General features: G+C 36.5%; 1 protein-coding gene across 1 annotated transcript in view; it reads right to left on the reverse strand.

Annotated features, from left to right (window-relative positions):
* Positions 1–26,303, reverse strand: part of igdcc3 (immunoglobulin superfamily, DCC subclass, member 3) — an 82,201-nt gene that overhangs the window by 53,134 nt on the left and 2,764 nt on the right. The window contains exon 2 of the mRNA XM_038283876.1: positions 20,887–21,192. Within this exon, the coding sequence (XP_038139804.1) occupies positions 20,887–21,192 (306 nt within the window). The remainder of the gene's footprint in view (positions 1–20,886; positions 21,193–26,303) is intronic.

Below are 26,303 nucleotides of genomic sequence, written 5' to 3' on the forward strand. Positions count from 1 at the left end.
GAGATTCTCAAATTGCTTAGTTTTGCACAACTCACACTGAGCATCAATCCATATTGGGTAATGAAGGTTCCAAATGCTTTTGATATAATTTTCTAAAATCTCAGCTCATATATGATCTGTGAGTATTGGTGCTGCTTGCAAAAACACACAAAAAATTACATATCTTTTGCCCCGACTTAAGCGTATTTAGTTACTTTAGCACAACATTTTCAGGTCCTACCCTGCTAACATCAAGCTATTGTTTTAACGTAACTAATTAAGTGAGTAAAAAGACACAAGAATAATCTATTTCAGGTCCTTTTTCACTTTAAGGTCTTAGAAAACCAGGGTTTTAGTGTGATTTACCACATTAACATAAAATGGTGTTAAAGTCATTTTCTTCGGACTATATAGTTGAGTTCTAACTAATATGCACTTACCAGGACACTTCTGATGTACCTGTTATTTGATTACATTTCAGTCCACCTTACCTTCATGACATTAAAGTGTTTGTACTCTTGAACATTGAGCTCTGCATCATGGACAAACATTTAGTTGAAACTAGAAAATCACACATAAATCAGACAATTTTTTCCAGTTTTAGGTTAACCTTATACCAGAATAATTAATATGTTCTTAATGCAAACACCATCAGAGATATTATTTTTAAAGATCTTTTGAAATAAAATATATTCTGCCCATGAATAAATGAACTGAATATAAAAAAAAACTTTTAAAAGGAGTTGAGGACAAGAGCTTCACCCTATCAGTGCTTTAAACCCTTTACATTGCTCTCTTCTTAGCTCAGTTCCTTCCTTAATTTTGTTTCTTTCTTTAAATGACCACCTTAATAAGGACATTGCATGTGGGATAGATCCAGAAGGATAAAATCCTGTCCTGGAGACAAAACTTCACTGGAACTTGTCTTTTGGATTATTTGATGCATACGAGAAGTCCTGATTTTGCTCTAAAAAAAGCCAGACTCTGGACTCCACTAGATATCTGATGAGCTGTCTCCAGAATATCTGCAGTCCAAACCTTAAGTTTTGCAAGTTCTGAGCTAGGAACTCCATAACATAATATGTTTAAATGTGTATGCCTGAATCGGGAAGTAACATTTCGACTTTTGAACAAAATAATATTTTTGAAGGCAGTCTAAGTGTACCTTTGAGGGTACCGTAATTAGTATAATCCAAGGATTTTCAATGGTTTCCAGCATCCTTCTAAACTCATCGGTTCAATTGACTTCTCATCATTGTTTAAAACTAGAGCTGACACTTGAGCTATCCCATAATTAAAATACAAGCAAAATAATCCAATTTAGATTTTTAGGTACAGATGATAAAAGACATGAAGAGCAGCAGCTATTCTTAGTGGGTCAGGTTCAGTCCCTCTAAATACTGCTGATTTCTCACCTTTCTTTCTGTGACTTCACTGACAGCTGAAAAAAATGTTTTAAAGTAATGAAATTCATTTCTCTTGGGTGTTTCAGGGAGCAGAAAGCTATTGTTAAGTGCTCTGAAATTCCAAGCCGTGAAGGAATAAATTCACATTCCTTTTTTATTAAATGAATTCAAGCTCATACCTAACAATGCTCATGGTGATGGTATCCTTTTTTGTCAGTTAAAAAATATTCTCTGACAACCATTATTCTCCAGGCATTAATCACCATAAGCAATGTACCTTAAAACGCTGTAGACATTTTTCCTTCTCTCACTGAAAGATGACTTCTCAGTGCAAATTCTCTATTTGTCCAGAGGCCACATATCTAATTAATATCACCAATACGTCTGATGCAACAGCCTCCTTAAGAATTCAAATGAGGTCCATCTTCCATCATGTACCACTATATTAGAGTTCATGCCCAACAGGAATCATTTTAAATCATTCACCGTATTCCAGTAAGTCCTAACAAACATTATTTAAATCTTGTTGTTGATTTACTTTGATGAGTTTGAGATGTTTAGGTTAAATTATGTTTGTATAGAAATGGCTATATAATTAAACTCCACTTGAGAAAGTCTTTGCCTCCTGTTTTGTGCAGCCAGAAATGAATGGAATTGCAAAACCTGGATGGACATTTGGTACCACAATTCTCCTTGGCCTGACACTCATTACTTCCCCCTCATTAGAGAACAACTGTTGGTTACAGAGGCCATTTTGAAAAGAGTGCGATGGATTGCTGTCGAAAAGCCCTTTTTTTAATTTCCTTTACTGTTTCTTGATCAAAGATCGCCTGCAGAGAGGATACTAATTCAGAGGAAATAATGTATCCTGATTTGTGGAGCGTGTTTTTTCACGGGAGGCTAAAATGCTTTGTTATCTATTTATCCGACAGTGACGTTGAGTCGGGGGTTGGTCTGATCCCAGGGGTAGATGGATGACCCTGCATCTTGCACACCCATGGGAAATCTAAAAGCAGGGGGGGACCGGCCCATCCATTCCACTGCGTCTCAGAGCATCCTTTAAACAGGGCTTCCCAAATGATAAAACCAACTGTATAAATCTCAAGCCTTCATCACTCCCGATGTGCAGAGACAACAACAGAAGCTCCAAAAACAGGCATGTTTACTGCGCAAAAAAGATGTGATTCCAGCTTTGTATCTTTTTTTTCCCCGGTCTCCATGCCTGTGCTGATTTACCAATTCTCTCATCACAGCTTTCAAGAATGTAGCACCATCAACTGCAGCTACAAACACATTCATCAGAGATGCAGCAGGGGTCAACCATTCAGAGCTGTCTCAGAAATCTACATCCTTTGTAGCTGCTGATGTGAGCAGTACTCTGATTGAACTTTAAATACAACACTAACAAGATGCACGATTTAAATGTCAAAAAGCATGCAAATCTAAAAGATTTGGAATTTTAACCTCTAACCAAAACTATTGTAAAATCAGTTTAAGAGAATTCAGAGTGAGAGTAGTAGTTCAGGCAGAGAGTAGTTTAGTCTTTCTGAGAAATCCTTGTTATGCAGAAATCTATCTGACCTGTACCATGCATTACTTCAAATAAAACCCATATTCATTCAATATGACTGATATATAGAAAGGATAAGCGCCCATGATAGTACACCGTAAACTACGCAGAAATGTGTTTTTTTTTTCCTTCACACACACACACACACACACACACACACACACACACACACACACACACACACACACACACACACACACACACACACACACACACACACACACACACACACACACACACACAGTCCCTCTCAGTCCTCCCTGTGCCATCATCCCAGCTGACAGCTGTAATGAGTTTCTTCTGTGCGTAAACCAACTGACACCTACTCAGGGGAATTTTTCAGGCTCAACTGCGACCATTAATCACAATCTGGACCAATGTGGTGCCATTACGTTTGGGGCACACAGATGTTTCGAGGGGTGATGTGGGGCACGCATGTATGACACAGAAAGTAAACTGATGACAAAGGTAAAAGAGGAAATATTTCGCTATTTCTGTTCAGAGATTTTATTAAGTCAGCATCAGCTCAGTTATTTAAAGAAATTAATTCCGTATCATCAGTTTAAATTACTAGGATCCACAACTGATGAGGCAAAACAAATAGAAAAAGAAAGAACAATGTGTGCAAATGTTTTAAAATTATTATAGAGGGAACTTAGATGGAAATGAAATACAATAATTTTAAGGCAGTTGCAAGTGGCCTGAGCCCTTAGAAAACATGATAACAATAAGAACAGCTCCTTAATATATGAAAAATTACCACCAGCTAATTTTATAATATGAGGATACTGTCACCAGCACATCTTTTCATCCCAGCCAAGTAAAAAATCTTAGTTTTCCCTCCATTCCTTGCATTATTTGTCATCCTTTCTTCAGCCTCCCTCATGCTTCCACTGAGACTGCCGGCAGACTTGATCGCTGGGATTCACCCAGCCCGCAGATTGCCTCAAAACCTACTAATCCTGGCAAATGGTAATATGCAATCAGTATCCATCCTATCTCTTGTTGTCAATGCAACTCTCCAACCATTCCCATGGCATTGAGCTCTCACCAAAAAAATATATCTGCAACTCAGGCAGAGAGGCAGGAGGGAGAGGAGAAGCAGGAACTGTCACTATCACTCAATGTTACCCGACATCAGGGGGGAAATAAAGCCCTTTGTCTTTATAGCATGTGCAAACAGAGACTTCACAGATATGTTTGCAATAACATATTATGAGATAAAGAAACACTTTTTTCAAGGTCTGCGTTGGAAAAAAAAAAGAGGAAAACCCTGGATTTGCATCACCCTGGAAATGTTTCTCTTTTGAAGCAACAAATTCAAAATGAAAGCTCAAGAACAGGAAAAAAAAAACCCATAATATTGCTCTTTATAAAAACACTCCATCCATAAACATAATCAACATAAGCAAAAAAAAACATTTTATTGATCTTTATTTTAAAATAACGTTTCAGACGGTTTTAGATCATTTTCAATGTTCCCTCTTGACAATGATCAGATGATGACATTAAACACATGCATATTTTACCATGGGTCTAATGGAGTAGATGCTATATAAGAAGCAGTATAAAGTTGAAACAGCTTAAACACTGTGATACTAAAAGCTTTATATGTATACATATATCTTGTAGAGCTGCAACAATAGATGCATTTGCTATATGCCCACTACTTTAATGCTATTGGTGAAACCATAAGACATCTCAGTGTGATTCCATTTAATGTATGCTCCAAGATGTGCCATACATTTACACTTTTCTCTTAGTAACAGAAGAAACATTCTAGATACATTATTCTCATTTTTTTTAACAATTAAGAATTTTAGACCCATTTACTATGGTACCCCTTAATCAAATTCAATGTGACTGACAGCCCTGAGTTAGCATAACATTGCTCAACAGGGTTTATTTGCATATAAATTCAGCTCAGTATGAATGCAGATCTTCTGCTGACAGACTGAAATGTTTATTTGAAAACATTATTGAACTAGAAAAGAGTTGAGCAGCACATTTTGCCCCATATTGTGACCTACACCTATAGTATAGCTAAAACTCTCACATGATCTGGATCATTACCAAATTTTTATCAACTGTTCCTTCACATGAAGCGCAATTCTGTAACAAATGTCATCAAAATCTGTTCATAACTTTTCAGTAATCCTGCTAAAAAACCCACAACACTTGCTTATCTTCTGTTTTTGTATTTTTGTCTTCAGAATAATACTTGTTGGTTTCAATGCTGAAGCTGTCAATAGTCCCTGCTTCACCCTGTGATGTATGGGGAAATCCTTGTTCTGTCAAATATTTATATTTCATAATCTTAAATTAGTTTTAAAAAATCCTGTATCCGGATTATGATCTGATTGACACAAATTTAATAGATTGTTCTTTAGCATGAGGTGCACCTCTGGTAAAAAAAAATCATTAAAATACGTTCATAACCTTTCAAGTTATCCTCCTAGCTAACAAAATACCAAATCATAACCTCCTTGGCAGAGGTAACAAACATAGACAATGAGAAGAGTGCTGTAAAAACCATCATCCAAAAACAAAAAAAGAGCACGCCACTACTGCCACCGAGCAAAAAACAGCCATCGGCATAAAGTGACAGGATGGCTAAACAGAACCACAGAGGTATCCAGGAGGTCAATGTCAGCCCATGATGACTCTGTAAGAGTTTAAGGTTTAGGTGAAAGAATCTGTCAACACTAGAACATTTATTTTCAGCAGTACACAAATGTTTAAGGAATTGTAGAAAGAAGAACACTATTGTTAAATGAATGCCATGAGAAATCCAGTTTGTAGTTTGCCACAGGCCATGTAGGAGACCCCACAAAGATGTGAAAAAAGGTATGGTACTCTGCGTATGTGTTACAAAACCTGAGCTTCTTGGCCAATGTGCAAAGTACTATGATGTGTCAAAGCAACAGTGCACATCAACCCTAACACACCAACCCAACTGTAGAAGATGGTGGTGAAAGAATCACCAGTAACTAAAGAATGTTTTGCTATAGGAGACACAGGGAAGGCTGAGAGTTGCTTGTAACTGAATCTTCAATTTAGAGAACTAACCGTCAAGCACTTGGAGATCATTTAGCTGTATTTTCTTGTTTTTGTTTTTTTGGATAACATAAAGTGTATGAATATTTAAAACCAGGAAACTAGCCCCTCAATATAGTACAGTTGCAATATATATATAATTCAGTGTTAAAAATGTTACACGGAATATAAGGGGATGCATTTTACTACAAAAAACTTATCTGTAATCGGTAGTTCTGACACCAGTCCTTAGGTTCATCTGATCTAAACCCCTGCAGTGGAGAGAAGAGGCACTACCATAAATTGTCAGACAGAAGCACATATTACCCAGGTAACCACTTTAAAGCTATCCTTTCACTCACAAATACTGTCCATGCTGGAAATGGAGAGGGCTATTATGCCACAAGCATCATGTTTCCTCTTTTTACACCACAGCAGTAAGGCAGCCCCTTTTACAACTCACTAACGCGTGACATAAAACTACACCTGTAAAGGAAAAAATGGTAGACGGTTGCATAAAAATGATTAAAGACAGACTGCAAAGGTGACACAACTTTCCATCCAGCAAAGGAAAGATAAATATCTCATCTTCTGATGCCCAGTAAAAAAAGCTACTTTAAGCGTGTCTGCAGATGGAGCCTGAGATTTAGCCTGCTGTGAAAGAAATTATGCTTTTAGTCAGGATGTAAGAGAGAAAAAAGAATCTCAGCTGCATATTCATGCACAGACTAAGCACACAGTGCACATTTGTTTAGGGTTTTTTTTTTGCTGTAGTTTTTTCCCCCTCTTTTTTACCAGAAACTAAGCACATGTCCCTATCAAAGCTTTTATTTGATCTTAAGTGTTATAGAGATAAATCACAACTCTGGGGTCTAGAGAGCAGCATTTTAGCATTTTCTCACAGAAAAAGCAGACTTCTAGGAGCTAAGAGGGTACATCCACTCTTTGCATCCCTCTATTTGTCGAACGCTGACCCTGAAACCAAAGCTGTCAGGTTGAGGAGGTCAAAGGACAGCAGCTAGATTGAATGTTTCTATGTTGCTGGAAAGACTTGGAAATCACTTAAGTTGACAAAATAGGCTCCTGATATTTTATATTCTAACTTGACTGTAGTTTGAAGCTCTGTTTGCTCCGTGTTTTCAGATGGTTTTGTACACTGCAAAAAATAGAAATCTAAATAAATTCTTTTTTCTTAAAATATATAATTTTTTTCTTGAATTAATGATAATAACTTAAAATTTTTTATCTCACATTGGAGAAATCTACCTCTTCATTTAACCCATCCCCTTGGGGAGCAGTGGTCTGCCATCGTGGGGCGCCCGGGAAGCAGTGTGGGGTCGAGGGTCTTGCTCAGAGACCCAGAGTGGTAGTCTGCGGGAGGGGTGCTTATGGATGGATTTCCCTATCTTTCTTTCTTCTTTCTCACAATATCCTCTTCGCTCTTACCAAGCTTTGGCGTCACAACAGCTTAAAAATACAAATAAACTGTTAACATCATGTTCGGTGAAAGTCCATCCAACAGGTGAAAGATAATTTTATTGTGAAATAGCACTAATGGCAATCATAAAGTATAAAATCATACTAAAATACAGCTCTCTAGTTGTTTTTTTACAATACCGTAAGCACTGATCTTCACTTTTGATTTACCTATTTTATATGTGTTCGTGTGAAACAATGTTGTCCTTACTTTCTTCTTGTTTAAACATTTTTTTTGAATTGCAAAAAAAGAAAAATTACCTAATTAAATATCTGACTTTTTGCACAACAAAATCTTAAAAATCTTAAAAAGCTAAATAATACTTTTTCTGAGCATATAAAGTTTTAATCAAAAATATAACTTAGTAGATAAAGAATACAGGCTTTCTAAGCTCCATGTTTTCTAACATCCCTGATTCTTAGCACAAGCATAGTGACAGACATACAGGTTAAAAAACTGGCAATGGCCAATATCTTTTATCCTTTGCCATAGAGAAGTAACCCCCTCTAATTGGCTCTTGTGGAATTTATTCTATCCTTAATGATCAACTCCACACATGCAGCAGCCTGACAAGCTTTTGACCCCAGATATGTCAGAGTCTTGGTGACAACTATTGAGGAAAAAATACAAGAGTAAAGACTTTCAGTTCATGTACTTGCAACAGATTGCAATTTTACCACAAAACATATGTTCTACCACAAACACTTCAGAAATTATCTTACACATACTTAGTATGCCCATAAAAGACACAGTGGAGGTTTAGACATTGCTGCTTGTGTAAAGATTGCAAAGTTTATATATGCAGTTAGAGCGGAACTAAAGCGATGATGTGTGCAGTCACTAATCCCTGTCACTGTGGTTGAAATCAATGCATTCCTGCAGAACATAATCATTCTAATTGTGAGAAGAAGAAGAATTATTCCTTTACTTGTCTAGAGCTCATAAAACATGACTGGAAAGGTAACATTTTTGACTTTGTGGAGGAACAGTAAAGCCAGAGGACAGTGCCCAGTCTGAGTTGATCTTTGTGTTTAGACAATGTGCCCATGTTGCTTTTGTCCTTTTCAAACATTGCTGCGTTGCTTGTTTAGGAGACGCAGGGGCTGGAGTTGTGATGCAGCAGCAGGTTTGGGCCAATTCACAGCCAAAGCCAAGGTCACTGCCACTGCCACTGCCCTGGGGCCAAAATGCTGGCAGGGGGGAGAGGGTCTCCACTGGGGATAAAGGGACAGGTTCTGAGTTGGGGGAGGGTAAGTATAATGTTTGGAGAAGAAAATGCAGCAGGCTATTCTGCACTAGTGCACACAAAAAGGTCAAAGTTTCCCAGATAAACCCCCACCCATCCAATTCCTTGGGGAGACCTCTGACCTATGTATTTCTAAGTCATTGGTGAAACAGGGGTGGGACGTTGTGTGGGGCCTGGGGTGCAAGGGGAAACACACTCATCCAGAGTCAGCAGAGACAAAAGGGGCCTCAGCTGCTAGCTGAGTCAGCCAGGAGAACAAATGCTAAGGCCTCTACCACAAAACAGAACAACACAAGCTGAACATGCAGCCCCTGTGCGTTCCCAGCCACTTTACCCCTCAAAGATGCATAATGAGAATTTCTCCAAGGCGAGAGGCACCCCTAAAATACACAAACATGTATGCAGCTGAGTGGGGGAGAGATGGTGGAGGACTAAAGCTGCTGCTTGCCCATCACTGTATGGTCTTTTGTCTCAGTCTCCTCTTCTTATTAGCAGAACGATTCCCTGATCCCTGTTTAAACATTGTGAAGAAACCAGACCTTGAGTCCAGGCAGTGTGCATACTAGATCTACCAACCTGGGCTTCACCTCTCTCCCTCATGTCAAGTTTTCACACATCCGAAACAAACTTTACACCAATGTGTGGACAGGAAGATGGAGTTTTTGAGCTTTTATTGGTGGACGCCTCAAAACCTGTTAAGTGCTTTAAACTGCACAGTGTGGCTATAAAGGTTCTGTTAAGTGTAGTGAAGCATAGTGATGGGGAAGAAGTAAAAGCCAGTCTAGTCAAGCCTGCAGTTTCAGGCATATACTGTCTGAGAACAAAGGGACATGGGTATTAGTTGTTGTTGATTACAGATTCAAAACAGTTTTTTTGTTGCTCTTTTGGTTTACCTGATTTCAAGCTCGAATTAACACAACACTGTTGAGACAAACATGGGTATGCAAGTTTAATGAAAACAGAGCAAAATTAAATATCACATTCAGACTCTAGTCTGCCTTAGCTGACCTTTGGTCTGGACTCCATTCCTTCTCCTTTCACCTCTCACCTCCATTACTTTGGAATTCCTCCCTTGAGCCCTAAAAGGATGCAGATGGAATGTTTGGCCCCCTATTCATTTGTTTGTTTGAGGATTGTTAGGGTGGTCTGAAGACCAACAGGGACCTTAACAACAGATTTAACTCTAGGAGCAGGAAGAGTCAGATAATCAGAAGGCTGCGCTTAGAAAAAAACAAAAAACTATTGCATATATTTATATCTTGATTTGCCTGTGAAGATATAGGTAGTCCATGCAGTCAGAATATACCAATATCCTTCATTTCAGCTTAGTGATCAGCTTCAGTCAAGATCCCTTTTATAAAAGCAACGGTTAAAAAGTTCAAAAGTGTCAAAACAGTTGTATTTTCGTTTGGCAATTTAACTAAACCACTACACTTTAAAGCAGGTCACAGCGTATGAAAACATATTACTTCTGTACAAAGAGGGTGGGTTGTAAGCATTACGCAAACAGGCAGCAAAAATGTTTCTATGTTGTTGAATTGTTGACTGGAATTCAGGTAAATCAGTTAAACAAGCTGAGACAGATGCTTTTATTGCCTTCCTTGCTTACGACCTATTGATGAAAAATACTTCTGGTTAACATTTAATTAGGAATTAGCTGAAGGAAATTACTTCAGTCATAAATTGCTTAAAGTCTCTCTGAAGCACTGTTTTAATTGTGTCCTATTCTACTCTGCAACACGAAGAGATGCCAGTCTGACAATAAGATTGCAGTCTGGTATCCCTGTGTGATTTTCTATGGCTCCAAGGTCAATGGTGTGTCATCCTAAGAATAATTGAGATTTATAAGGCTCCTTTCCCACAGGAGAGTTAGACAACTTTGAGCATTCATCAATGAAAATATCAAGAACTGCCATAAAAGGTTTTCAGAGCTGCAATGTACTCATCTCCTTGACAATAAAATAACCCTTAGAGGACAAACAAGATTCTTAGAGGAAATCAAAGGCTCTAAATTATTCTCAACTTATCCAAACCTTACAAGATATGAGAGTTATGATACAGACTACACTGTAATTATTAAAGATACAATGGAATACCTTCTTGATATATACCTCACGTTTTTTGGATATGCTTCTGTATAGAAATGATATAGAAGCATTTACATAGAAATCTAAGATAGATCGGTTGTACAGCAATTCAGGATTTGTCCCTGTTAACTTCCATTCATCCATCTGGTCACCCATCTACTTATCAATTAATTGACTTTGTTTTGGTTTTATATGAAATAGCAATTAAGACAAGAAGGCAAGACATAAATACAGATTTCTCCCTCTAAGATAATCCTGTAAAGTTTATTATGGCACAGACCAGCATATTTCTATATTGAATGTCTAGCCTGTTTGTTAAGATCTAGGGCTTTTTCTTTTTTAAAGAGAGTCACTCCCAAGTAGGATCCTAACCCTGCACATAGGGCCAAACCACTTTAACTAACGTTTTGATGAACAGGAGCAATGGCTTTACCCAGAACAATAAACTTGGTACCTCATCTCTAAGGTCCAAGTCAACAGGGGGAATCTGGAACAATGTTCTTTTATAATCCATTCTCCTGCCAATTCTTAAGGGTTTTAATTCAAGGTTGGAACATGCATAGGCTGGTGTATTAAGAACTTTCTCATTCTGTCAGCCATTTCTTCATTAGGAAAGACAGCAACATCTGATTTATTTTTGACAAAGTGGTAATGTATTCTACCCTTGTCACATTTCATCCTAACATCACTTATGATCCAGACAACAACACACTATCACCCCCTCCCATGATGGAGACTCAAATGCAGACTTGGCAAGGCAGGTTGATTTGTATAGCAACTCAGGGACAAGAAAATTAAATATTACTATAAATGAATAGAACATAAGTAAAGGCAGTATGGAGCTGAATAACCTCTCCAATGGAAGTAAAACAAATCACACATAGATCAATACACTGAAAGGTCTGTCATTCTCTTCAGCTATTCATTCATTTTGACATAGAAGGAAACTCATGTTTCTGCTCCCGATTGTTTGGCCCCCAGAATCGTTTTTTTCTCCATGCAGCCTGACACATTAACAAGTTTAACAAGTAAATATAAAAAAAAAATCAATATCAGAAAAACAAAACTCTAGATTTAAGCCTCATCATCCCTAAATCAGGAATTGTTTCAATTTAATTTACTACATAAAAATTACATTGTGTCAACCAGATTTCAATGTGACAGTTCAAAGCAATGGAGTGGTGCTGCCTATTTTTTTTTTACAAAATTGTTTTTCCATTTTGCATTATCATCGGTGACCCACAATCCAGGTATCCAATTTCTTTTTAATTCTGTCCTTACACGGCTGCTGAGGGTTGGGGAAGTTAGTTAAAGGTCTGGTGCTTATCTCCAATCAACAGTGGGTAAGAGTTAGGGATCACCCTGTAAGGTTGCCAATCACAAACCTTATGTTAAAATATTTCTACACTTTGTGGTGATTGTCACAGCCTAGTTGTAAACAGCGCATGGTTGTTATTAGAGGCTTGTTCCTTTTAGACAAGCTGCAAAGAAGCAGACAAAGCTTATGCTGGATATCAAGGATAACAAATACAGGTGCTGGTCATAAAATTAGAATATCATGAAAAAGTAGATTGATTTCAGTAATTCCATTTAAAAAGTGAAACTTGTATATTATATTCATACATTACATACAAACTCATATATTTCAGATGTTTATTTTGTTTAATTTTGATGATTACAAATGACAACAAATGAAAATCTCAAATTCATCATATCAGAAAATTAGAATATTGTGAAAAGGTTCAAAATTGATGGCCCCTGGTGCCACACTCTAATCAGCTAATTAACTCAAACCACCTGCAAAAGCCTTTAAATGGTCTTTCAGTCTAGTTCTATAGGCTACACAATCATGGGGAAGACTGCTGACTTGACAGTTGTCCAAAAGACGACCATCGACACCTTGCACAAGGAGGGCAAGACACAAAAGGTCATCGCTAAAGAGGCTGGCTGTTCACAGAGCTCAGTGTCCAAGCACATTAATAGAGAGGCGAAGGGAAGGAAAAGATGTGGTCGAAAAAAGTGTACAAGCAAGAGAGATAACCGCACCCTGGAGAGGATTGTGAAACAAAACCCATTCAAAAATGTGGGGGAGATTCACAAAGAGTGGACTGCAGCTGGAGTGAGTGCTTCAAGAACCACCACACACAGACGTATGAAAGACATGGGTTTCTGCTGTCGCATTCCTTGTGTCAAGCCACTCTTGAACCACAGACAGCGTCAGAAGCGTCTTGCCTGGGCTAAAGAGAAACAGGACTGGACTGCTGGTGAGTGGTCCAAAGTCATGTTCTCTGATGAAAGTAAATTTTGCATTTCCTTTGGAAATCAAGGTCCCAGAGTCTGGAGGAAAAGAAGAGAGGCACTTCATCCACGTTGCTTGAAGTCCAGTGTAAAGTTTCCACAGTCAGTGATGGTTTGGGGTGCCATGTCATCTGCTGGTGTTGGTCCATTGTGTTTTCTGAGGTCCAGGGTCAACGCAGCCACATACCAGGAAGTTTTAGAGCACTTCATGCTTCCTGCAGCTGACCAACTTTTTGGAGATGCAGATTTCATTTTCCAACAGGACTTGGCACCTGCACACAGTGCCAAAGCTACCAGTACCTGGTTGAAGGACCATGGTATCCCTGTTCTTAATTGGCCAGCAAACTCTCCTGACCTTAACCCCATAGAAAATCTATGGGGTATTGTGAAGAAGAAGATGCAATACACCAGACCCAACAATTCAGAAGAGCTAAAAGCCACTATTAGAGCAACCTGGGCTATCATAACACCTGAGCAGTGCCACAGACTGATCGACTCCATGCCACGCCGCATTGCTGCAGTAATACAGGCCAAAGGAGGCCCAACTAAATACTGAGTGCTGTACATGCTCATACTTTTCATGTTCATACTTTTCAGTTGGCCAACATTTCTATAAATCCTTTGTTTTTATTGGTCTTCAGTAATATTCTAATTTTCTGATATGATGAATTTGAGATTTTCATTTGTTGTCATTTGTAATCATCAAAATTAAACAAAATAAACATCTGAAATATATGAGTTTGTATGTAATGTATGAATATAATATACAAGTTTCACTTTTTAAATGGAATTACTGAAATCAATCTACTTTTTCATGATATTCTAATTTTATGACCAGCACCTGTAAATATAAAATTAAGTTTCAGCCAGTAAATTCTTAATCATTTCATAGTATTTCAATGACGATAAAGTTTAGTTTTGAGGACACAATTCCATCTCCTCTCTAATAACCTGTTTTTGCATTCCTGTTTGATTTTCTGCAACACACTCATGGTTTAAAAACAATCTGACTGATCAAGATCCTAAGCATCATTATTATTAGACACTGATGCATATGTTTGGTGTGGAATGCTGTAGATAAATACTTACCGGTAACCTAGTAATTTCTAATAATTAATCTTATGAAAAACTAATACAAACACATTTAGTAATTACTTTTGGTCACATCTTTATGACTTCTGTTTAGCAAATTGCAAATATTCTTACATTTCTAGTTAAATTATGAAACTGTTATAATGGAGACTCGGAGCTGTCACTCTCAGTCTGCCTCCTTGGTAAAGAACAAAACAAAATGTTTTAAAAAGAGTCACTTTTTCCTGAATCCATCTGAATTAATGGCAGAAATAAAGCTGTCATCCAGCTTGCATACCAGTCTAATGCAAGGTACAGGGATGCAGCCATAAGCAGCATCCCCATTTACTATTATCTGGTGATAAAAAATATAGTATTACTTGGATGCCATGTATGCCTGATATCCAAATAATCTCAAACAGGAATTCAGATAAATAATTAAATTTCAATTAATTCTCAAATAATGGGTTATTTATTTAGAATTTTATATATTTAATTAATAATAATGATGTAAGCTCAGGCTAATGTTTTTTAACAAAACCATGAAACGATCCAAACATGGTCCAGTGCCATTATAATTTACACATTTTAATGGCAACAAAGATATAGAATTCAACTGATGTGGTTCTTTTTTAAAATATAAAATGCTCAAAAAGTTACTTAAGTTGTGATCGAGTTGCATGGTAAAAAAAAAATGAAAATAAAAAAAACATTTAAAAAAATTCCCGTATTTAACTAATTACTTTAGATCTGTGTTCTTTGGAGGCCATGAATAATTCAGATATTTTACTGTATTCATCCTATCTGTATCCAGTAGCATAATAGGATTCTGTTTTGCTGTATTTTATAATTATGTCTAATCACGTCTTTTTGTTTACTTGGTCAGTATTTAATACAGTTTGCAAAATAATTTGTTAAAATGTAATGATCCATTTTCTGTAACTCAACATTTTCAATTTTAGATGAACTCATTAGGGATAATTTAGATCACTAATTCCAAACATGGGATTAGATTAATAAGAAAAATACAGTTGCTTAGGCAAATATAAATCCTTAAATATCAGTACTATATTTGACTTATGAATATGACAAAAGAGACAATTTCTTCTTGTCAGCTAATGGGGTGGAAGACATAGATTGGAGAAACATTAGATTAAAGGTGAACCTTGGCTTAATAGGAGACAAAGAAAGCTACTAATGGACGGCAGGGATGTTGCTCTAGTCATCTTCAAGGCAGGAGGCTGTGAAAATGGCCACAGTAACATTGAGAGCTCACCACAAAACAAGCCCTGTCATGTACCGGTAATCTGACATTGTTCCATACAAATCACTTTCACTATCAGTGATAAACTATCTTCAGAGCGTTAAAAGGCAAAATGTGACATCTTTCAGTCCTATCACGGGTGAAAATACACTATTTAAAAACTACATCTTTAGGGATTTAACTGACAAAACAAGATGCTTACTGGTCACTTATTCCAGTCTCCATGACTCCCACGGGTTTTACTGTCTATCAAACCTCCATATATTTCTAAAATCTCAGACGTATATTTGAATTAATTTATCTGTTTAAAAAAGGCTGATGTTTCTGAGGAAATAATTAAGATGTCCAGCTTCTTTTTTTACTGCTAGGGGGGCTGTCATGGTGTGTTGCCTGGTGGCGTAGTTTGTGCTGTGGGGGGTGGGGCAGCGGCTGGGTCCACTCTACTGGGCTTGTCATTGGTATGAATGATAAAGAGCTTCCTGAACCTAAGCTAATGAGGAAGTCATAGAGGAAGAGGGAAAGAGTGGGAGAAACAGAGTGAGAGGAAACCCACCATTAAAGAGATAACCTTTGAGCTGAATAAAAAAGGAGTTTCTAAGACTGACTGCTGATTTATATGGGCAGCAGGGAGTCTGTACAACACCAGCCACCAACAGCGAATCTCCACAAATGGTTGTCAGGCAAATGAAAAGTGAAATTTAAAGAGGGTGATCTGTGAAGGGTTATATGGAGCCTTTATTCATTTTGTGGACCATAAAGAGGCTTTAGTAAATTGCACTAAACATCACTGTCATACAACTTAGCCTTGTTCCATGAGAAAATAAAGCCAACCACTTTATTTTCTGACAGAAAACACAAGACCAGCATTAAAACACACTTGTCGAGGAGGGGTCAGGGTTATATTTGTTTTAGATAATATAACTAGGGCTGCAACTAAGAAATATCTTGCAAATAAAAGATTAATCTGTTGATTATTTTTTTGATTAAACAATTAATAACAAAACAGCCAAAGATTCTTTAAACAAGACTTTTTACGAAATTAAAGCAGGTGAAACTAAAACATTTCCACTTCAGAAGTTCTGGATAGAGCATATTGACAGACACATTTTTTTTATCTTAAATGCAAAATGTTTGTATATTTTTTACAATTTTGGTACAATTACTGCTCTTAGCGGGTTGCTCTGTCAGAATACTCCAATTAACGACTAATTGATCACCAAATTAGTTGACGACTATTTCAATAATCGATTAATCAGATTTAAATCAATTAATTCTGTCAACCCTATATATATATATCTATATATATATATATATATATATATATATATATAATGTCATTTTCCTGCATCAGTAGAACCTTTCATCTGCCTGCGCACACATTTGAATTCATATACCTATAGGCACACATATATGCCCCCACCCTCTATTGCACTGCCGCCTGACACTGCTTTGTCCTATGCCTCCATCTCTGCTTAGTTGTCTTCCCACTCACATACCAGGTATATATATATGTATATATATATATATATATATATATATATATATATATATATATATATATATATATATATATATATATATATATATATATATATATATATACATATATATATATATAAAACATATTAAAAAAAGGAAAAACCTACAGATAGAAAATGTATAACATACAACAATATATATCAAAGACCTACAAACAGACTGATACATTTGAGCATAACTAACAACGGAACACAGAAAAATACAGAAGAGCAAAGAACAATTGCAGTTAAGCACTGAGGTATGAAGCCTGAGAAAGGTATGACAAGAGATTTCTAAAGCTCTTCAAACCTGAGACATGGGGTAAATATTTGAGTAGTGACGGATATACAATGAGAGGTTAACAAAAATAAGAGTCTAACAGATTTGATAACCTTTGAAATGTAGTTGTTTTATGCTTTAAAAAGAGTTTTCCACAGTCCAATACATCAAATACGGTCAAAACGGGATTTCCATTTATCCTCTAGTATCTCTTATCAATACAAGTCTAAGAAAAAGTCAGGAGATGTTTACTGAACAGAAAAGCTCCGCTGCAGCAAGAATCAACTATGAACGTCATAAATATGAGATGGGGTTGTTTTCAGAGAGAAAAAAACTCTGTTATACAACTCTTAATTAACAGTTCTGAACCATTTCATTATGAAAACCATTTTCCTTTACTATTATCTTTAAAAATTAAATTAAAGCACCAATTTGACATAAAATTACAGTACCTTAAAATCATGCTTGATTATTACACCATTTAAAGCCGCTGAAAAAAACTCAATCACTAAGAGAGCACATTAATGTCAGACAGAATGAGTGCATAGAAAATATCCACTTTATAATTACTTTTTTACTGTCTTTTTTCTGTTTTCTCATGTAATGCACTTAGACATGTCTTGTTGCAGAATTGTGCCATACAAATACATTTTTCTTTGCTTTGGCAGGCCTCTTAAGTCGACGCTTTTGAAAAGAAAATGATACGGGAAATAAAAGCCCACTTTGAGATTTTGCAGGCTTCAAATGGCTATGACTCTATCTTAAATAAAAGGGAACTATTTGAAAAAAATAAAAAATTATTTTAATGAACAACTTATTTTCGTATCCTGGGTTAAGATGTTTAAAAGACTTCATCTCATCTGTAGCTGAAGGAAAATTTAAAACCTCTAACTATTGACAAGGCTGGGCAACATTACTTAAAAATCTAATTCCAGATTTTTTTCCTGAAGAATCAGATTTTTATTTTTTTTTCTGACTCAAGTTTAGTAATTAAAACAACAAATGACATATAGTGCTTTGAAAAACTAGCTTTTATTTAAGACCTCCTCTCCGGAAGGTGACGTTTATTTAAAGGGCAACAAAATTAAAGCCCTTAAATGTGCAGGAAAATAGTGTTTCAAAACAAACGTGAAAATATAACATACTAAATGTTTGCAGCTGGTGGTATTACACAGTGAGTTAGTTTATTAGTTATGAGTAGACATCTAAGAACAAAAAGTGAAGAACTGATATCACTCTGAGCTAAGGAAGTATAAGGAGCGGATTGGTGAGAACAAGCAAAGTTTTACCAAAAAAGGACACTGTCACAAACAAAATGCTAAATTAATCAATCAAATTGATAATAGATTCATTGAGTATTTTTTTCATTTTTTACAATTTTACAAATGAAATTTTATTAATCAATAAAATGTATTCATTGCCCAGCCCTACCATTCAACTGACTAAATCTAATTGTCATTACAAAGTTAGCCCTTGGCTTTCCCCTAAAAAACACTTAGGTCATCAGGAAATGACCAACGACTGACTAGCTCAAGTGGTTAGTCACCCATCATGCAAACAGGAAGCCTGGGTTCATATTCCAGCTGGGGGGGGGTGAGCTGAAAACATAAATCCTTAGGTAAGACCATTTACTCTAATGCCTGGTATAGTGGTTGGGGCTTGGAGCTCCTGAGGTTCTGAGTTCAAGCCCCACTCCCACAGACTGCCACACTGGATCCTGAACAGGACCCTTAACCCCCACACTGCTCCCCGGGCACCGCACAGTGGCAGCCCAATGCTCTCCAAGAGGATGGGTTAAATGCAGAGAGTTCATTTTGTTGCTCTGTACTTGTGACAGTGTAATGACAACAAAACGCTGTAAAACAAAAAGGAAAAATGAGAAAAAAAGGAGCCACCGGTGCTCCCGAGGGCAAGCCTGACTGAAAGTGATATAATCAAGACAAAAACATCCAACTTTGATTAACAAACAAGATAACTTTACGTTTTTAAAGGATATATATTTAAGGTGCATTGCTCAAGTTTAACAGTTAAATATAAAACTTCTGTATTTTGCATACGTGCCCTTACAGTTGCCTGACGTAAAATGAGCTCTCCTCTGTTCATTATAGTTGCCTCAGTAGAGTCAATCGGTCAGTTCATGTAAGTGATTTAGGTTTAATTCTCTTGTCACACTTGTGGGTGTGACCAGAGAGTATAGAAAAAGGATGTGATCTGTGAAGATAGATCACAAAAGACCAGCCATAATCCACCTCCAACATCATCACAGATGAGAGAGAAAATAATGTGAAGTACGACGAATAAGGCCTGAATTGGAATCTTGATCAGTAAAGGAATGAAACAAGAGTTGAGCTTAAAACAAGGAGAGAGCAAGGATCTGACGTGGGAATAAGCTTTCTTTAGCTAAATTGGTAGAATTCTCAGTTCCAGATAATTAAATGATTTCTTTCTTTCCTCAGATGACATCACATATTTTAAAAAAGATTCATTTAATGTAATATAATGACTTATGCAAGCTAAACAATAAATATGTTAAATGTACCGAACCATTCCCTGATAAACCAAGCATTCTGGATCATCTCTCTACAGGTGGTTGAAATGATTATGTTCCACAATCTCTATTTCTTTTTTATTTACTTATTTTCTAAAAGACCTTAAGATTCATATTTCAAACGTTACATGTTGCTTGACAGGACCAGCTATTGCGCTGAAGTGACATTTGCCTTCCTGCCAGGGATATCCGCGCTACCCTCCTTACCCCACAGAGCTGGACCACACTGGCACAGCAGTATTGTGTCTACACATAATCTAGGAATCAACAGGCTTCTGTGAGTCTTTATCCAGCTCTTTTTCAGAGAATACAGCATTAACTTGGCACAGTATGGAAGCGTGCAATATTGCTTTGAGCGGCTGTGGATCGTGCATCCCTGATGCCTTTGATTTCAAGAAGGATGAAAACTTCATGCTGCGTAGCAGGAGACAAACCAGGCAGACAAAGTGTCAGATTGTCTTAAAACGATCGGATAGAAATAAGGTAAGGATGAACCATGGCAACAAATGCGCGAAACTTAATGAGGATCTTGATTTTTTTCTAATATGGAGTTTGGTCGTCAGGTTGGAGAAAATGCATCTTGATGCCTTCACCAGTGAGTGGGTTGCTAAGTTGCCTACAGCTTATTGCACTTTTACAAAAGCAGACGGGGGAGTCTCTACAATAGTTTCTGTTAATGCTGCAGTCAGAGGATTAAATGTCCAAGAAGCGACCAAGTCAACCATCAGAATGTTATTTAAACTCAATAATCTATTTAGAAAGTATATAAACAATTATAAAGCTAGGGATATTAAGCACATTTACACACATAGCTGTACTTAGTCAATTGTGCTTTAACTGGTATCATCGAATTTGTAGATCAAAACCAGATTTGAGTAATTTAGAGTAATTTTGAGTAATTTTAGAGTAATTCTGAGACAAACTATTAAACCTTTTCTAAAGATACATATACTCAACACAGTAACAAACAAAAAGATCTGGTTCAGAATATAAAGAAATTACAAATGGGCAAAAAGCCAACATGCAATCAGTATATTACCACAAATATGCATCATTAAGAAAAAAAAAAAAAAACACAAAAGTCCTAATATCAATAGAGGAACTTACTGGCTGCCTGGATGCGGGCTTTACGGCTCACCACACGGCCAAAGGAGTTTTGGGCCATGCACTCATAGTCGCCTTCATCAGATGAGCCGTCAGACTTGGTCTTTTGGAAGTGGGCAATCAGAAGTGAGCCGTTGATGAAGGTGAGGTGATGCTGATCCTGAGTTAAGAGTAAGCTATTGTGCCGCCACTGCGTAGTGATAGGTGGGACGCCGTCCACCTGGCAGTGGAGCATGAGCGGCTGCTCCTGAACAGCAATAATGTCGCTTGGCTCCAGCTTGAAGGAGAGTTCAGCTCCACAACCAACACCTGAGAATAAATTCACACATTGAAGAGATGTTAGGGAAACTTTCACTGAAATATGAACAGCAAAGCTTTACAACCGTTTCCCTGAATAGCTTTTAATCAGCTGGCTGGATTCAAACCTCAACAAAACAAAAACAACAGTGGCAGAAAAAGATAATAATAACAATATGATAATGAGAAACTTTTTCATTTCCGATATGATACCAATATTCCAATATACCAGCATGAATCATATATCCTTTTAATACTATTTTTACAATGAGAAATGAAACATAAGGCTTGATCAAGTGATATTTCTCAAACAGAGAACAATAGTTAATATCAGGTATGAAAATAACAGACCATTTTTTTAATTGTCAAAGAGTTACATAAATTTTAAACAAAAGTGTGTAGGAGCAAAGTGTTTCTATGAGTTTTCTAATATATAGGAGATTTTAGAGCAGGCAGAAATTCATTTTTTGACTGATAGGTATACCCCTAGTGCAGCTGCTTAGCGTTAGATTTAGGGCAGTTTTTTTTTAGATGGATAACAGAACATAGTACTTTCAAGTAATTATTGCAAACTGCTTGATATCAAGAAAACAACTGCTGAAAGATGGGATTACAGTATTAACTATTTACTCTTTTATTTCTTTTTAATTTCTGTGCCTGGTGTTCTTGCCACTTTTGGTATAGCAGTTACTAATACATATAGAGAAGATATCGGGACGCTTAGAGTTTGTCCCACTAAATCAATGATATGCTGAGCATTAAAACATGATAATAAGAAAATAACTTTCTATCAAAAGTTCTGGTCGAGTACTCATTTGTTAAAATGTAAACTCAAATATTATTATTGTATTGTACTGTGCAACTTTAATGTCTCATTTAATGAAATTTCAGATGACTAATATTAATTTTCACAGAACATACAGCTTTCCTAATTTATTATAAAGCATTGGTACATGCTGGCATTTAAACAAAGGAATATAAACATGAGCCCATTCTATGGATGCAAAAAACCTAAAAATGATTATGCATTAGAACAAGGTTTTTTTTTTTTTTCAGATAAATCCATGAATTTCTACCATGAATAAAAAAAACCTGCTTGTCTCCTAAATCATTCATCCTTCTTTTTGGGTTGAGGGGTCATTATTTCACATGTTGTATCAGAGCGGTAGCTCACATAATGAGAAGTCTGCTTTCATTTCCCTTTTAATGGCACACTTTCTCAGACAAAATCAATAAAATATATACAGACATGTTCATTGATCTAAATGCTTTGGTATATATTTTACTTTTCATGTTACAATTTACCTTTACAAGTTTTGTCAAACTCTTGTTTCTACTTTTACCTAAAAAAAAAAGAAAAAAAAAGAAACATATCCTGCCATAAAGTATAATCTTACCACTCATAATAATAATGTGTGAAAGGTCAACAAAGCTTTGTACAGTGCTAAAATTATTAGTCAGATTAATTGGAATTAATCGATTGTTGAAATTTATTGTCAACTAATTAGGTAATCCAATAATTGTAACTAGAGTATAGAGACTGTAAAACATGCCTTTAGCTGACAGAACAACCCACTTAGAGCAGTACCTATACCAAAATTGACATTTTGCATTCAAGATAAAAAAAAACTTTTTAATCTGTCAAATCGCTTAATCCAGAACTTCACATGTGGAAAAGTTTTAGTTTCAACTGATTTAATTCTGTAAAAAATATTATTCGGATTATTATTCAGTAAATTGAAAAAATATTGATAGATTATTCAATTAGCAAAATAACTGTTAGTTGAGGCCCAAGCTGTTTTATATCCTTCCCCCATCACCAGTTCCTATCCATTTAACCTAGTATCATATCGAATGACAGCTTATAATTTTCATTTTTAACCATTAAAACAAACTAGAAGGCTCTTTATGTTCTGTTAAGTGCTCACTAATCCTTGAACCTGATGAATAAAAAGCCTTGACACTTCTAACTTCAGCTTCAGTAACAAGGGATTTCTTGCTATTTAGACTGAATGTGACCAGAGCAAATGATTTCCTGTCTTCTAGAATATATCTGAACTCCAGAACTGCATATCTATAACTCTACTAATAGCTATACTGAAAGGAGAAACTTCAGATACTCTAATGTGTTGCATGTACTTGTAATCGTTTAAGTCCACAACAATGTGAGATCTTATTTTGTGCATGACTTAGTTCTGTAAAACAGCAACCCAGCACACTTTCTTGGCATCATGTTTCAACTACTGATGGACTGAGCACCACCAGTCTCTGCCCAAGGCCTTGGAATCTAGTGGGATGGGCTTCAGGAGGGCAGAGGAGGGGGGATAAGCGCAAGGGTCAAAGTAGGGGACCTCCAGTCAGATCCACAAGCATTCCAAAAGGGAAGTTATTCCCCTCAGGAACAGGCAACCTTTTATCTGACACGCCCCTCCATCAAACACACATGTAAGAAATATTGCACAGAGAAAATCTTCCTCTCTGATTGCTCTGTGTCATTTCCACAAGTGTGCTCCCCTTGCCCCCTTCCTTTTTGCCCTCAAAGAGCACAGTAAGTAAAATGGCCATGAGAGCACAGAGACATCAGTGAACAACAAGGGGGTGGTGTTGCCGAAGTATTTAACCCTTAGCTGGCCTGATTCCGGCCTCAGAGGTGCAGAAAGCAAAGAAGGCTGACAGGCAAACACTTTCCACACATTCACATGAAGCTTGTTCTTTCGTGCAGCGGTTCCCCAACTGTTCTTACAGGCCCCCACTTTGGTTTACAAGAACGTTTTCACAGCACAGGATAGTAACTAAACTACAATCGCTTTAAAATCTTAAAACTACCACCTGTCAAATTTTATTATTTAAAGTTTAACTTTTTTCTGTGTAAATTCCCGACTTCTATCATTACTTAACAAGAAAAAAAAATCCTTTATGCCATTCATATCAACCACATTAAACAGCTATGATTCTATTTTAAAGTCAAATCCGAGTATCTTCCATTAGCAGGGAAAATGTGATAGCGCTGTCTTTCCTGGTGAATAAAGCATGTTGCCCGAGTGACCAGCTAATGCAAATATGAGCTCCGGGTGGCTTTGAAGGTCACAAAGAGTACTGGGAAAAATGTCAGAGAAAATATAACCGAGCACAACAGCTAATTATGATGCTAAACCATTGAGATAAGAAAACAATAAAAAGGTTCAAGTCATCTGTGAAATATGCACATCCAGAGACTGTGGGAAGAAAGGAGTGAGCGGATGGAGAGTTTGTGCACACCTGTAGAGAAAAATGGCCTTAGGTACATGTTTACAGGCTTGAAGCTATACCAGTTTGGATTTTTTTTTTATAAAAAGATAAGAACCAACATATCAAAACCTGTATGCTTTTTTTTTTAGTAATGTTTGAAAGTCAGATTACCAAGAAGACATGAGATAAGTGTTGATTCAGTGAGGCTCTGGGTGGTGACTTATTACTGCTACCAAGAAATAAGTGTTAAGATCTGAAATACACATTCACAGCTACAGTGTAGGATAAAAGATGACAGGCTTTTGCACACATGTAAGGTTAGCAGGCAGGGAGCAAATATGAGGGATCAAGATACTCTACAGCTTTCTAACAGTATTCCGGGTGAGGATATCATACCGCCTGGTGGTGGATGCAAAAATAAAGCTGGAGCTATTAATACCCAAGTGTAGAGTTTAGTAGTAAAATACCAAGGATTTTGTTCATTCAAGATTTAATTCCAAAACCATTTAAAAATCTGAAAGTTCTTAATGTATTTGTTAGGCATTCATTTACAGACGTGAAACAAAGGTGAACCTTGAAGATTAGGATTTGATTGGTATGAAGCAAAACAGATAAAACTTGATCAAATCACCAAAGATGCTGGAAATCGAGTCTGAAATAGAGGACATTTATTTCCCTTTAACACAATTTAGGGTTTTTATAAAATCACACTGGAAACAATCAACATCATATATGAACTATTACAGGTTTGTGTTGTTTTTTTAGCTAATATATAAAAATGAAACTCTCAATTGTTGAGCTCTTTGGTTGCAAGTCATTACAGTTTGCAGACGCTCTTGGCAGAGTATTAAGCCCAGCTGTCCTTCCTGACACAACCAGGTTCCAACATGGGTCACCATATTTCAAAGGTACGTACCAGACCTCAACACCACTACAGACAGACATCGCCTCTATTAGAGTAATTAGCATAAAGTCATTACAGCTGGTATGAAAAGAATGCATTTAATTTTTTATTTTTTTTTTGTCAAACAAGTAGATTTGTCTTTACTTTGTGGATTTCAATCTATTAACTGTTCTACAATTCGAATGAAGAGAAAAAAGTGGTATTATCATTTCTATATAAATAAGAGAAACATCACCTCAACATAAACTAATGAAAATGTCAGCTTATACCGAAGCCTCTTTTTTATCTAATTTTAAGTTTAGGTTTCAAACTCATATTCAGGTTGAAATAAGCAGTAATATCTGAATAAATACCAGCTCAACTTCTATCTTCCAAAGTTAATCATTTCTGGCTAAATGGCTGCGTTTATCCTTTTCCACAGGGTAACTATGAATGTTATTAATACTTACAATCTCACAATTGGCTCCTGCTTAATAAACAATGAATCAATACTCATATGTTCTTAATGCATTTTCTCCTTAAAGAGTTGCATATTATGCATATTCTGTTTCTATTGTTACAAAAGGTACTCAGAGATGATTGCGCTCAGGAAAATTTAATATAATGCAACATGGGGATGCAGAAGAACACAGTTAATGAGCTGGAGAGAAAGTAGGCCAGCGACTTCACTCCTTACTTCCCAACTGTTCAAATTCTACGTACAGTCAGTTCTATTACAACATTTCTGATAGGAATACATATAAGTGAATGAGGCAGTTTCTGGATGGCTCCAGTTTCCATCAAGCTGATGCTGTCACTTGTCAGGGAGGTACATTACATTAGAATTTGACTTTAAAGCTTAAGACAAATATGAAAAAATCTGGAAGTTTTTTGTCCAAACAAAAAACAAATAATAATAATAATTCTTGCTTTTGTCTCCAGTTGTTTTGAATATTTCAATGCTATATTTCTGAGTCTCGCCAAAGAACCCACTGGAAGTTTTCACCCTATT

Source organism: Cyprinodon tularosa, unplaced genomic scaffold (genome assembly GCF_016077235.1).
Source record: "Cyprinodon tularosa strain WSP-4 unplaced genomic scaffold, ASM1607723v1 ctg197, whole genome shotgun sequence".
NCBI lineage: Eukaryota > Metazoa > Chordata > Actinopteri > Cyprinodontiformes > Cyprinodontidae > Cyprinodon > Cyprinodon tularosa.